Genomic DNA, 12,223 nt, shown 5'->3' on the forward strand with positions numbered 1-12,223 from the left:
AATAGACATGAATTCTTGAAATTTTGAAACCTTCATCTTGGTCACGCCCTGCCAGCCTGGGAGATTTGCCTTGCGCTTTTAGCATAAATGCTAACAGCTACGGGTGGAAATGAACATGTACTATGAAGCTGGACAGGCGACTGAGGAGGAAATCCTGCCTGGCGCGCCGACACCACAACTGCTGGACTTTCTGCAAAGCCGTTTCCATTTTATTTCCTCCGATTGTCAGAGAAGAGGCTCTCACCTCAAAAATGAAGGGACACGTCATTCAGGCAGTTTGCTGAGGTTTACAGAGAGGCAGACTATGTGAGGCTTCTCTTCGAAACATCAATCATGCCTCGGAGGCGAGGAGCGGGCAGCTCTGTAGTTAAACTGCTTATTTATTGTGTTCTGTTTCAGTAATTCTGAGTACTGCTTACCGAAGTAACGGATATAACTTCCCAGTAATTCTCAGTACTGCTTACCGAAGTAACGGATATAACTTCCCAGTAATTCTGAAAGTTCCAATAACCAAGCTAAATTAAAATCATAAAATAAGAAAGAAATATATGCATTGTAGACATTAATGACAGTGGTTACTAATTTCAAAAGGTGTTGGATTACAAATAAACTTGTACAAAAGGATAACAAAAAGGGTAACAAAATCACAGCCCTGTAGACACCCAGCTCCTTCCACTGTGCGCATGCAAACCAGTAACCCAGTACGAGCTGTTTTTCAACAGGGTGGTTGTTAACTGGAAAAGCCCTTGGTTGTGGTGGGTGGACGGGGAAGGTGAGCTGGTGCAGTGGGTGTCACAGAAACGACTGTCAGCCTTTCAGAAGTTTTCAAATTGACAGTCAAAGTCGGTCATCCGGCACAGGATGTACTTCCACTGGCGATCCCTACAACAGAGAAACGGGAGACGTTTGGGATCGAGACGGGAATTGGCCAGGGATCCGGCCGCCATGGACCAGGCGGGGAAGGGGTACTGGGACGCAGACTACTCAGATCAAACTGCTGTGTGATGCACTAGTGACGTAATGTCTCACTAATCAGGACACATGCATACTGTCTTTTTTAGAAGCCAGTCAAGGGTAAGAATTAAAAAGGATTTTAAAAAAAGCTCCTTTCTAACACAATTAACAGGTGACGTGGAAGGGAGAGGAACGGAAGGTCTTGGTGTGGAATGGGGCAGAAAAACCATGCTTCAGCATTTATGACAGGTCTGAAACTGGAATACAACCAGGGGGGGGGATTCCCCATCAGTTATTCTGCACCACTGCATTTAGCCCGGCTCCGTATTTACAGTGGGGTCTAAACATAGTTGATTTATCTATTCATTCCTTCGTTTGTTGGTTTTTAAATCAGTTGTATTAGTTGACCAATAGTTCTGTTTATAATAATTATGCTATTTATAATTGTTGACACAACTCTCTAACCCCTCCCCTATGTGAATACATGATTTAAATGATGTAAATATGATTCTGACTTGCGCTCGTAGTCATTGCTTATTGATAGCGGTCTGATCTCCGTGTGAAAGTGTGTGCATGTGTGTTTATTAACACAGTAGACTTAGACTCTGGTGTCACCATGGATCTGACCTGAGCACAGCACTGAAGGTGGTCTGGGCCCCTCGAATGAAGTAGCCGTAGCCTGGAATGACCATCTCAGCCTCTTCCCTGTAATATTCCGGAACATCATTGGTCTTCCTGTTAGGGAGAGGAGCACCAAGCTGATTGCAGTACTGACATGTCAGCCCACCCCCATGGACTGGAGCTAGCTGCTCGGGGGGCGGAGCCAGAGTAGCCAGGGAGGTGTGGCCTTGGTGGAGTGGGCAGGGACATACCAGCAGGAGTAGGGGCACCTGCGGCTGTAGCGGCAGCAGTAAAACTGCCACTCGCGGTCCAGCACGGCACTGAAGTACTGGCTCTGAACCCCGGCCACCAGCCCGTTGTTGGAACACGTGGAGGTCCTGCAAGGAAAAGGTTCTGGTATCACCACAGTTATGGTGTTTATTGGTATTTATAACTCAGTTCTTGTCTAAGGTGAGGGGTAAGGCACCGATCTGGTGTGTGCTGGCAACTGGAGTATAAGTCAAGGGAGGTAATGCAAAGATTATACAATTCCTTGGTGAGACCTCACCTAGAATATTGTGTGCAGGTTTGGTCACCATATCTTAAAAAGGACATTGTGGCCTTAGAAAAGGTGCAGCGTAGGGCCACAAAAATGATTCCTGGTCTTAGAGGAATGTCATACGAGGAAAGGTTACTTGAGCTAAATCTGTTCAGTCTCAAGCAAAGGAGACTGAGGGGGGACATGATCCAGGTATATAAGATTCTAACAGGGTTGGATGCTGTTCAACCAAATAGTTACTTCAGCATTAGTTGAAATACACGAACTCGTGGCCATAGGTGGAAATTAGCGGGAGAACATTTCAAACTGGATTTAAGGAAGCACTTCTTTACACAGCGCGTAGTCAGAGTATGGAATAGTCTTCCTGATAACGCAGTGCAAGCTGAATCCTTGGGTTCCTTTAAATCAGAGCTAGATAAGATTTTAACAACTCTGAGCTATTAGTTAAGTTCTCCCCAAGCGAGCTTGATGGGCCGAATGGCCTCCTCTCGTTTGTAAATTTCTTATGTTCTTATGTTCTTAACTGCAGAGACAGAAAAGCTGCAATGGAGACAGACGCGTCTTTGAACCTTTGAATGCAGGACAAACAGCTGTCCTCTTAACCGCCACTAATGCAGTCGCGCATTCACGCAACACAGAAGTAATGAAAAAAAAAACACAAGGGGCTATTTTATTCCTTCCTTTGAAGGCATTATTTTTTATTCACTGTGGAAAATGACTGTAACTCACTGCAACATGACAACATGCTAATAAAAGTGAAACTCAACAGTGAATGAAATGTGTTGATAACGGATCCAGCTGGATTCCAACTGCCGCTATCTAGCAAATCCAGAGCAGTGATCGCCCTGATAGCCATGGGTGACAGGAGCCAGTTAAAACCAGCCTGGATTGCTTGTGCCTGTTAACCAACAGTACCCAAACTCACAGTAAATGTTTTACAATAAGAGACCTTTGTTGGCGGTGCAGGCTGTTGTTATCACAACAAGCTGACATCAGCGGCAGTTAATGTCTCAATTCGCTCTGCGACGGCGACCGTGTCCCCATAACATGCTATTCGGGAACCTGGAGTTTCACTGGCATTTTCTACTGCTAACTGAGGAGCTAATCGGAATGACCTCTAGACAATGTAACAAACATAACATTTTTCTAAAGGGTACCATTTGTAAAATGGGTTGTTCTTTTGTAATTGAATAAAATTTCACTTATTTCCTGAAAAATTCTCCCTCCTGGCACTTGAATCTCCAGGTTATGGGTTTCCCCGCTGAGTGAGTTTGTGCTGCGTGCATCGCCATCTCGGCAGCATTCGGACATGCACAAACGCTGACCACGGTGTCCCCTTACACTGCAAGGTCAGCGGTTGTCCCGCACACCTGTGTTGAAAGCATAACCCAGAAAGAGGAGTTATACCTCTCAACAGCTGTTAATTCCGGCTTCGGCCTCCTCCTCACCTCGCTCCTCCATTTTCCTCCTTGACTGTGACCTTCTTTCTGATGTGAAACCAGAGGCCACCTTGAGGGGGGGTTACTTTTTAACGGGGTAATGGAATACTGAAGTCCATGGGCAGAGACATTGGCTGTTTGTGGCTTAAGCTGCCCCCCCCCCCCTTCCGTCCTCAGGCATTTGCAAAAGCAACATTTGACGAAAATGGGTGCTGCGGGGTGGGGGGGGGCAGGTGGACATGGCACATGGGAAAACTTCCCGAGGGAATCTGCAGATTTTCACATGGATAACAAAGATCTAAGCAGTTCTCCTTTAGCCTTCTGGAAAATCCCAGGCTGCGGGGGAATGGCGCCCTGCAGCAGAAGCCGGACATGACACCCCCATGCCATACACACAGCCTAAACGACAAGCCGCAAGCCAGGCTACTGAGAGACCATGCCTACACAGAGAGAAACTCTAAGGGCCTTTTTTATTAAATCAGCCTATAGTACGTGCTATGCTAAATGCTATGCTAAATGCTATGCTAAGTGCTATGCTAAATGCTATGCTAAATGCTATGCTAAATGCTATGCTAACATGAACACATTGCCTTGCTCATATCTTCAAGGGGACAGCGTTCCTGGCCATTTCAGTTAAAATTATACCCCAGAAGTAGTGCTTTGATGTCATTCTGTAGTTGTTGGTGTCCCCAAGTTGCAAACGTCTTGCTGACCCCTCAGGAAAGTATCAGCGTTCACTGGCATCATCTTAAGGAAAAACACGATTGTATCAAGGTCAAATGAAGGGCACCGCTGTGGGTCATATTTCATTACGGTCAATATAATCACCAACTGGGCTGACAAATGTCCATGGCACATAAAGCAAGGTCTGTTGTTCCCGGTGACCATGAAGGAAAAGGTCCTATGAAGGTCAAAGTTCACAGCCAGAAGGGTCTCGGAGCCCAGAGGGCCAAAATTAAACCTTAAAATGCTTCAGCAAGCACAGGAAAGAAGGCTGGACATGTGCTGGGCCAGGTTGCCAAGACAAACAGGGAAATTTTGGCAGGAAACTTATTCCATCTGTCAGGGCAGACATGAGGCAGCCAAGATGGAAGGTTTCACTTTGACGGCGAGCAGAAAGCAAGGGAAGGTCTTCTAGGTTCGTGACGGAGGGCATCCCACCGAACAGATCGGCACACCAGCAGCCTGAGTGTGTAACTAAGAACAGCTTCTTTTACCTCAAGATGAGTCTCTAACAGCAACAAATTAAGCTGTACTGGCCATTACATCATATGACAACCATTACGTGACATCACCAAAGATCAAATCAGGCAGACTTGGGATTCTCAGTTCCGGATCTCTTGCATGATCTCTCTTCAGCTTGTCTTCCCTCTTCGGTGTCTCTCCGGGCCTTTGAGGAACGATTGTTTGAGGAGGAGAAGATCTCACACATTAAGGCTCGATGTACATCTAAACTAATTATTTTGGCTTTTTAAAAAGGACACAGAAGGTCTTGCTGTTGGAAGCCCTCTTTTGCACGCAGGGTCCACATGGATATCTGTAGGAAACTTAGATCTGAAAATAACGTCAATTCGAAAAGACAGTGTGATCCTTCACTATTAATCACTGAATGGCTGCTTCATTCAGTTACAGGGCAAAACTGGCATTGGGCTGCAGGACAGATTTAATTTGGAAAGATACGAGGCTGTTCACGGGCTGTTTATGCAAATCCTCATATGCTGCAGGCTGCATTCAAGCTCAGAGGTGGTGATTCCCTTATTCCCAAAGAGTTTTCCTAAAGTCTGCACATTCGGAGTCAGCCATCAGCAGGTGGCAGATTAAAACGGCATTAAAGTGTCACAGCACTGGTGCTGATCGAATTAACAGTCAGGTGGTTCCTGAATATTTTATGATATCACTGCGCCAGACCACCGTAGATGGTCTGTTTAATTAGCTCCGGCGAATAGTGTCACTAAGATACATAAACAGGAGGCATGACTGCAGCTGGACTCCCAGCATGCTCTGTGTCCTGTTAATCGTTCTTTCACCCCGATAGGCAATTTACGGTTTCCGTTTTGAACTGCCACCATTCTAGCATACTAATATGGGTGGGGCGGGGGGGTGTCTTAATGAAAGGATGCCTCATTCTAACTGTTGTTAGGGCAACAGGAAAAAAAAAAACGAACCACTGATTCAGAGTGTGACCTCCATTGAGGGATAATGATGTCCTTAATGGTTTTATTGGGAAGTCCCAGGAGTCCTGGCTGTGATTTCGGGATAGCTACCCCGGGCTGGGTTGAGGTGTGTAGACGGGAAAGACGGGAGTGGAGATGCCATCAGTGGATCATCCTCGTAATGGCAGTACAGTGGCGAAGCCGACAGAAGGATTACAGGCCACCTGGATGCTTTTTCCGCGTTATTAAACTGTAGACTGTCCTTCCACACTCCAGAGGATTCTCCATCTGCCGAAATAGTGACCGGCAGCACAAAAGCGACCATAACTTAATGTCGGTGTTCTGTACGCACGTCCCCTCTTCCAGAGACACATCGCAGGGGCCTGGTGATGGAATTTAACAGCACAGTCGGCCCACAGTTGGACGAAGCCGCTTGTTACGTTTTTCCAAATGGCGGCTCTCTCCAGTTCACCAGCCTGACGCATAAAGCGAAGCAGGAAATGATCATTTGGGTTATATAAATTCCACTGGCGTTTGCAGGCGGTGCGGCATACCCAAATATGTTTATCAGTCATATCGTCCCACTCCCGCAGAAAATAAGGGACTCGGTTTTATAACCTCGCGTAACGATCCGACGCAGCGGCTCAGGAGGTGAGCAGAAGTTCACGTGTTTCGGTCACGTGTTGCTGACCTGTAGGGCCGATCACAAGGTGACTTACAGGACAGCAGGCGGCCATGGGAGCCGCCCAACCTTCCTGCCGCCTAGAGTAAAGAAAAAAAAAAAAAAAGGCATACAGAGGTCTCAGTTAGCTGCAGGCCTCCAGCTGACCAGGTCAGGCCTCTCCCACTGGGGATGAGCAGCTAATGAGCTGGGATGTTTCTCTAAATATTAGAGGAGCCCAGGCTGCGCTGACAGGGGACACAGGTCATGGTTTTGGTCTGGAAATTTCCCTCCATAAACCGGACAGGGGCCCCTGTCAGAGGACAGGGTGCAAACACAGGTTGTCAATAAGCATGAAAGCTATCAGCACTAACCTCCTGGGTACCATGCCAAAGGCCCTCACACAGTACCTATGCAATTACGTCACCACCTAGTCCATGTTGGGTGGGGGGGCATGTTGAGCTACTTCAGGTTTTACTAACTACTATAAATCTGAAAGGTTCCTGTTTTTGGCTAAACAGTTCAGTTCTTCTTGTGCCCTGACTGGTTTGTTTCTTTGATTGAGAGACTCATGCAGCTGTTTCACATTAACATTAGTGACACATGCATGATTATAGGAGACTGACCAATCAGCACACAGCAACAATTCAATGCTTCAGTCAAATCCAGGTTCTGCCGGTTGAAATGATGAAATCATCAGTTTACAAATCCTGCCCCAGTACAATGTGTCCTCCCTGATCCCTGACATTCATTAGGTGGCAACCCTAATATGCATCATATTCTCCAGGAAACACAGAGATGCCAAATGGTGTAACTTCATGTCTTTGGACAGGAGGTGTGAGGCAACAGTTACCCGCTAAGCCTTTGTGAAATTAAGAGAACACCATTCCATGCTGCAGCAGACTTTGTCGATCCACAGCAGTGATAAATCATGAGTGTAATCTCCGCCGCTTTTTGCAGATTTTCTGGTCCAAAACGGGCCTACAGAGGCATTCAGGCAAAAAAAGGTATGTGGAAAATCAGTGCTTTCCTTTAGCTACAATACCCGTCCACTGTCGTAAAGTTATTACGTGAAAACACAGGCGAAATGACATCTATCAAAAAGGTTTGCTCTGTGTGCAAATTTTGCCAAGAAATACTAATTTTGTGTTACAGCCAACCTAAATCCAGAAATGCATTTCCACAGAACAAAGAGCTGTCTGGCAGCCAGATATTGCAAGCAGTTTGGGACTAAAAACGGAACAGCTTCTGAGAGAGCGAGACTGTGGTTTAAATGACATGAGCCCACACACTCGTCATCACTGTAGCATGTGTAAGATTCTCAGTCTACTCATTTACATAAAGGCACATTGGTCACGTTAAATCAGCAGTGCAGCTGGTCAGAGGTTCCAAGTATTGAAACATTAAGTTGCAAGAGCACAAATTAACCAATTTTCCTCATTTACTGTAGCAGCACACAAATACAACAGATAGATAACTTTGAAAGGTTGAACTGTTCACTATAAAACTTGCAGGAGTCCCGGATATCAGACAGAACCTGTACTTTTAGCTGAGACAACATGCCTTGTCAAAATATCAGCAGCAACTGTCGAATTATTACACTGGAGGTTCTGGTTTTGGTTGCAAATGGATGGAAAAGGCTAAATGAAATCCAGCTGAAGTAAACTAAAGAGAAACTGACAGGTCCACACATCTTGGTTTAAAAATGAATGAGTACCCAGCAAGTTTTAATGAGTACACATTGCAATGAGTACACAGCAAGTTTTAATGAGTACACATTGCAATGAGTACACAGCAAGTTTTAATGAGTACGCATTGCAATGAGTACACAGCAAGTTTTAATGAGTACGCATTGCAATGAGTATATGGCAAAATTTAATGAACACATATTATAGTGAGTATTCTGCAAGTTTTAAGGAGCACACTGCAATGAGTACACAGAAAATTTTAATGAGTACATATTGCAGTGAGTACTCTGCATGTTTTAATGAGCACACTGCAATGAGTACACGACAAATTTTAATGAGTACATATTGCAGTGAGTGCTCTGCAAATTTTAATGAGCACACTGCAATGAGTACATGGCAAAGTTTAATGAGTACATATTGCAGTGAGTGCTCTGCAAGTTTTAAGGAGCCCACATTACAATGATTACACAGTAAATGTCTTCATGAATGTCGAGAAGTGAGCTTCATTCTGTGGGATGTGGAATGTTTAGTCAGTGGGACGGCCCCCTTTCCAGATGGACCGTCCCTGGAGCCCTCAATTATGAACGCACAGTGTGAGTGGTGCTATCGGCCACTCACAGCAAGCCTAATCTCACTTCTGCTGTCACCGAACCCTCACCTCAGCCATCCCAAGCCAGCTGCCCTAAATCCATCTGGGCATCCATCACCCCCCACAGTACCTTCCTGCTTTATACATCCCTTTCACATAGCCGTAAACTAACAAAAGCAACTTGCAGAAAAATCTCCTCAAAGGTCCAGCAGCACTAACCAGTCCATAGCAATGACCTGCTGATGTTCTTGCCAATGACAGACTGGGTTCGGGGGGGGGGGGGGGGGGGGGTGGGGGTGTGGCTGCCCTAGAGGCCTTACCATTCCATCCCGGCACGGTTGATGTCGTCCCACCAGCACTCAGTGGGCTCCCCCAGGCTGGGAGGGGTGGGCTGGCACTCAAAGGTCCAAAGGCGGTCGGAGCCCTCCGCCTCGCTGAAGTAACTCCGGATGGCAACAAGCGCCTCACCGTGGGGGCACTGGAAGTTGAAGCCCTGCCGGAACAAGTTGACCCATGGCTCGTCGTACAGGTAGTTGGGATAACCCCAGGCTGAGGCCAGCAGGGGCACGAAGCACAAAGTCAGCTGCATCCTGGGTTCCTGCTTCTCAGACCACAGCGTCTGGCTCCCTGGAAGAGCCCCGGCCTCGTTATAAACCTCCGCACAGACATTTGACTCCCAGATGTTTTATATCACGATCCAAGACAATATGTAATTTGCTACGACAAAGACTGCTACATCTGCGAACCAATCGTAATGTTTTTAAGGTGGAACCCTAACGGGCTTTCGAAAGCTGTCGTGCGCATCAGGGAGGGACGCCTTAAAAAATAAGAAGCACTCGTCCAGGGCTCTCGTTGTTAATGTATTGAGTGCTGTTATGTAAATAGTGGCCTTGCGGCTGCTTTTCCTTTTATTAGCGGTTCTCATGGTTGGGGTGGAGGGGGGACGGGGGGGGGGGGGGGCACCAGTGTATGTGAGGCTGAGACGTCGGGCTCTTAGTGGACTCGCTGGATGGAGCCCAGGTGCCTTCCCTGAGTGCGTCACTGCCTCCTCGGAAACAGAAAGGCCGATAAATAGGTGATAATAGACAGGGGTTCCGGCGTCCTTTCCGTTGGCGTCTGGGCTGCGGGGCTGGCAGTCTGAGCCGGGCACCATCAGCATGGCACACTGCATAGCTGTCCAACACTTGAAAGCATTGTAATGTTGCCCATGCACCAGAACGTGTGGAAACTGCGAAACTGCACACAAATTACCATAACATTAAAAAGAAGGGGCTTATCTACACGCCATTCAGGGCAATGCCCTGACAGAGCCAGTGTAAGGTAATTAAAAGACGATAAAATGAAGCCTGTGTTGAAATGAACACTAGAATAGACATTGACATCAAGGGAACGGATCTGAAACTTTGGGGACAGAGAGCAGTGCAGTGTGTGTCAGTGCAAAGCATTTCGAACAGGGTGTGTAGACCAGGGGAACAAGCCGACTGAGCACTTAAATCACCTCATATTTTAATTTCCATTAATTAACTTCAATTAATGAAGGATGATAGATGGGGGGGATGGATGAATCGGACAGCGTGTTTCTCATTAGCATTACTAAATGAGGTACTGGTGATTGATTAAGCCGAATTCCATAACAGACTTCCAAACATCTCAGGAAGTGTTTACTTAACGACAATAAAACTGAATCCCTGCAGGACCTCCATTCGCGAAGTTCTTCCAAACAAACTTCAGTGTTTCCACAGTTTTTATTTTTTCTCCCATCCTCTCTATTTTAGAAACAGATTGTTCTTGAAAAATGAAGCTGGACACAGAGGCCTTGGCCGCCGAGGGAGATCAGGGGGAGTGTGTGCCCAGAAAACTTACAGCCTCAGCTGAGTCACCCAAGTTTCCATTGTAAAACTCTTTGGCGCTTCAAGGAGGTTCCACTAGGGGGCGCAGTTATGAACCACCTCTAATTTGACCAAGCTAGTGAGATGGCAAAATGAATTTTCCTTGTGAAAATTGTCAGTGTTAATGCTGCCACTAGCACTGCAGGTAATAAACTACCTGCCCTGCCACCATGCATTTCGGAGCTCATCGTTTAGATTACGGTATGCCTTTGTGAGGCTGGAAACCATCGTCAGTTAAATGCTGTGGAATGAAGCAGGTTTTGTGCAAAATCACTTTACAAAAACCCCACTGAAACTAAAATAAAGCTTTCAGGCTCCATCCATTTGTTCAAATATTAATAGATCTTATCAATGATTAAATGGTTGGCATATTAAACTTTGGACTGAAACCTGCGCCTATGAATATTAGTCCTCTGCAGATTTTTTTTTTTTTTGCATTGAGGCAACAACGGTCATGGCAGAACAAGATCAAGGGTCTATAGTGTATCTGTAAGGCAACGAATCTTCGGTGGCTGTGAGGCAGAGACCAGCACTGAGCCCGCAGAAGCGATAAAATCGGACAGCAAAAAAGTCAGTGTCAAAGACTCGGGTGCCTTTTTGGGCCAAAACAAGGCATGAGTGTGATGGTATCGGCACACTGCTCGGCAACAGTGCTAGCAACAGCTAGGGGAAAAACGGAATGTCTACAACAAGACCTTATCAGCAAATTCTGTCCATCGTCTTTGGTTTGGAAGCTGGTTGACTAACGACCAGCCCACTCATACTGGAGCGGCAGAACCCGGCTCACTGTTGCTGGCGATGTCGGTGGCCACACCTGCAAGCAATCGGCACCCAGCGGCCGCAGAGGGAATGAATCCCTCGGCACGTAACCACGGCAGCCACGCCGGCTTGTTTCATTCGCTGTTCTTTCCATGACGGCGAGGGCTGGCGCAGATCAGGTGGCCCCCGTTACACTTGGCTCCTTTGTGTGTGCCGTTCCGTCCTCAGCATCCCTCCAGGAGCTTGCAGAGGTTCTCCTATTGCACAGACAGTGGCTCAGATACTAAGGGTTGGTGAGAAAGAATAAAATAAAACTGCCTGCATGCCATTTTTCTGCACTGTGAATCTGGGGATGTTGATGGATGTTTTTTGATGATTTTACTCCATAAAGGTGGTCTAGGTATCCACTAATGACCAGGTGGTAAATGACACACATTTGTTTCTGGGACATGGCAGCTTTGAGCACCTCCTAAGGACTGCTGCTATCAGCATTCTCCTCCCTCCTCCGCCTCTCCAAAAGATCACTTCTTCTTTCCGCCCCTTGCAGCCCAAACATGACCCGAAGTGACGAAATCGAGCTTCCTGCAAAAAAAAAAAAAAAAAACCAGGAGTGAAAAGCATGAAGCTGTTTTCCCATCAAACTACTGCCTGGAGCTGAGAGAAACACACACAATTATTTTCTGTGTCTTAATCGGTTACAGTGGCTTTGATCTCACTGGAGAGCCGCCACGGTTGAAAAAAAACTCAAAATAAATAACAGCTCTCCTCCAAAAATAGTATGCGAGTCCCTGCTACGACTGTATCTCCCAGAAAAACAGAACCCCAGCACCAGCGCCTGTATTTTTAACAAAATCAGAGAGATTTTGAAATATATTTTGGAGAGAAATTATGACCGGAAATTTCCATATCCACAGAATCGCTCTTAAACCATT

At 46.4% G+C, this 12,223-nt stretch overlaps 1 protein-coding gene and 1 long non-coding RNA gene across 2 annotated transcripts in view; one reads left to right on the forward strand and one right to left on the reverse strand.

Moving 5' to 3' along the window:
• LOC125722927 (uncharacterized) overlaps window positions 1-10,610 on the forward strand; it is a 30,550-nt gene extending 19,940 nt beyond the window's left edge. The window contains exon 3 of the long non-coding RNA XR_007386690.1: window positions 10,419-10,610. This is a non-coding gene — a long non-coding RNA (uncharacterized LOC125722927). The remainder of the gene's footprint in view (window positions 1-10,418) is intronic.
• On the reverse strand, window positions 363-9,317 carry dpt (dermatopontin). The gene is made up of 4 exons (XM_048999186.1): window positions 8,964-9,317; window positions 1,827-1,952; window positions 1,582-1,689; window positions 363-882 (listed from the first exon to the last, which is right to left on the reverse strand). Exons 1-4 carry the CDS (start codon window positions 9,230-9,232, stop codon window positions 816-818), a joined length of 570 nt encoding a protein of 189 aa, XP_048855143.1. The 5' UTR covers window positions 9,233-9,317; the 3' UTR covers window positions 363-815.
• Window positions 10,611-12,223: the final 1,613 nt, after the last annotated feature.

The sequence above is a fragment of the Brienomyrus brachyistius genome, unplaced genomic scaffold (assembly GCF_023856365.1).
Source record: "Brienomyrus brachyistius isolate T26 unplaced genomic scaffold, BBRACH_0.4 scaffold44, whole genome shotgun sequence".
NCBI lineage: Eukaryota > Metazoa > Chordata > Actinopteri > Osteoglossiformes > Mormyridae > Brienomyrus > Brienomyrus brachyistius.

What these genes read in the sequence shown, in the direction of transcription:
- dpt (XM_048999186.1), bottom strand. Translation starts at nt 9,232, where the DNA reads ATGCAGCTGACTTTGTGCTTCGTGCCCCTGCTGGCCTCAGCCTGGGGT. An exon ending in AGGTGCCCCTACTCCTGCTG is followed by an intron (nt 1,690 to 1,826) that starts GTATGTCCCTGC and finishes TCTCCCTAACAG; the next exon opens with GAAGACCAATGATGTTCCGG. An exon ending in ACCTTCAGTGCTGTGCTCAG is followed by an intron (nt 883 to 1,581) that starts GTCAGATCCATG and finishes TCTCTGTTGTAG; the next exon opens with GGATCGCCAGTGGAAGTACA.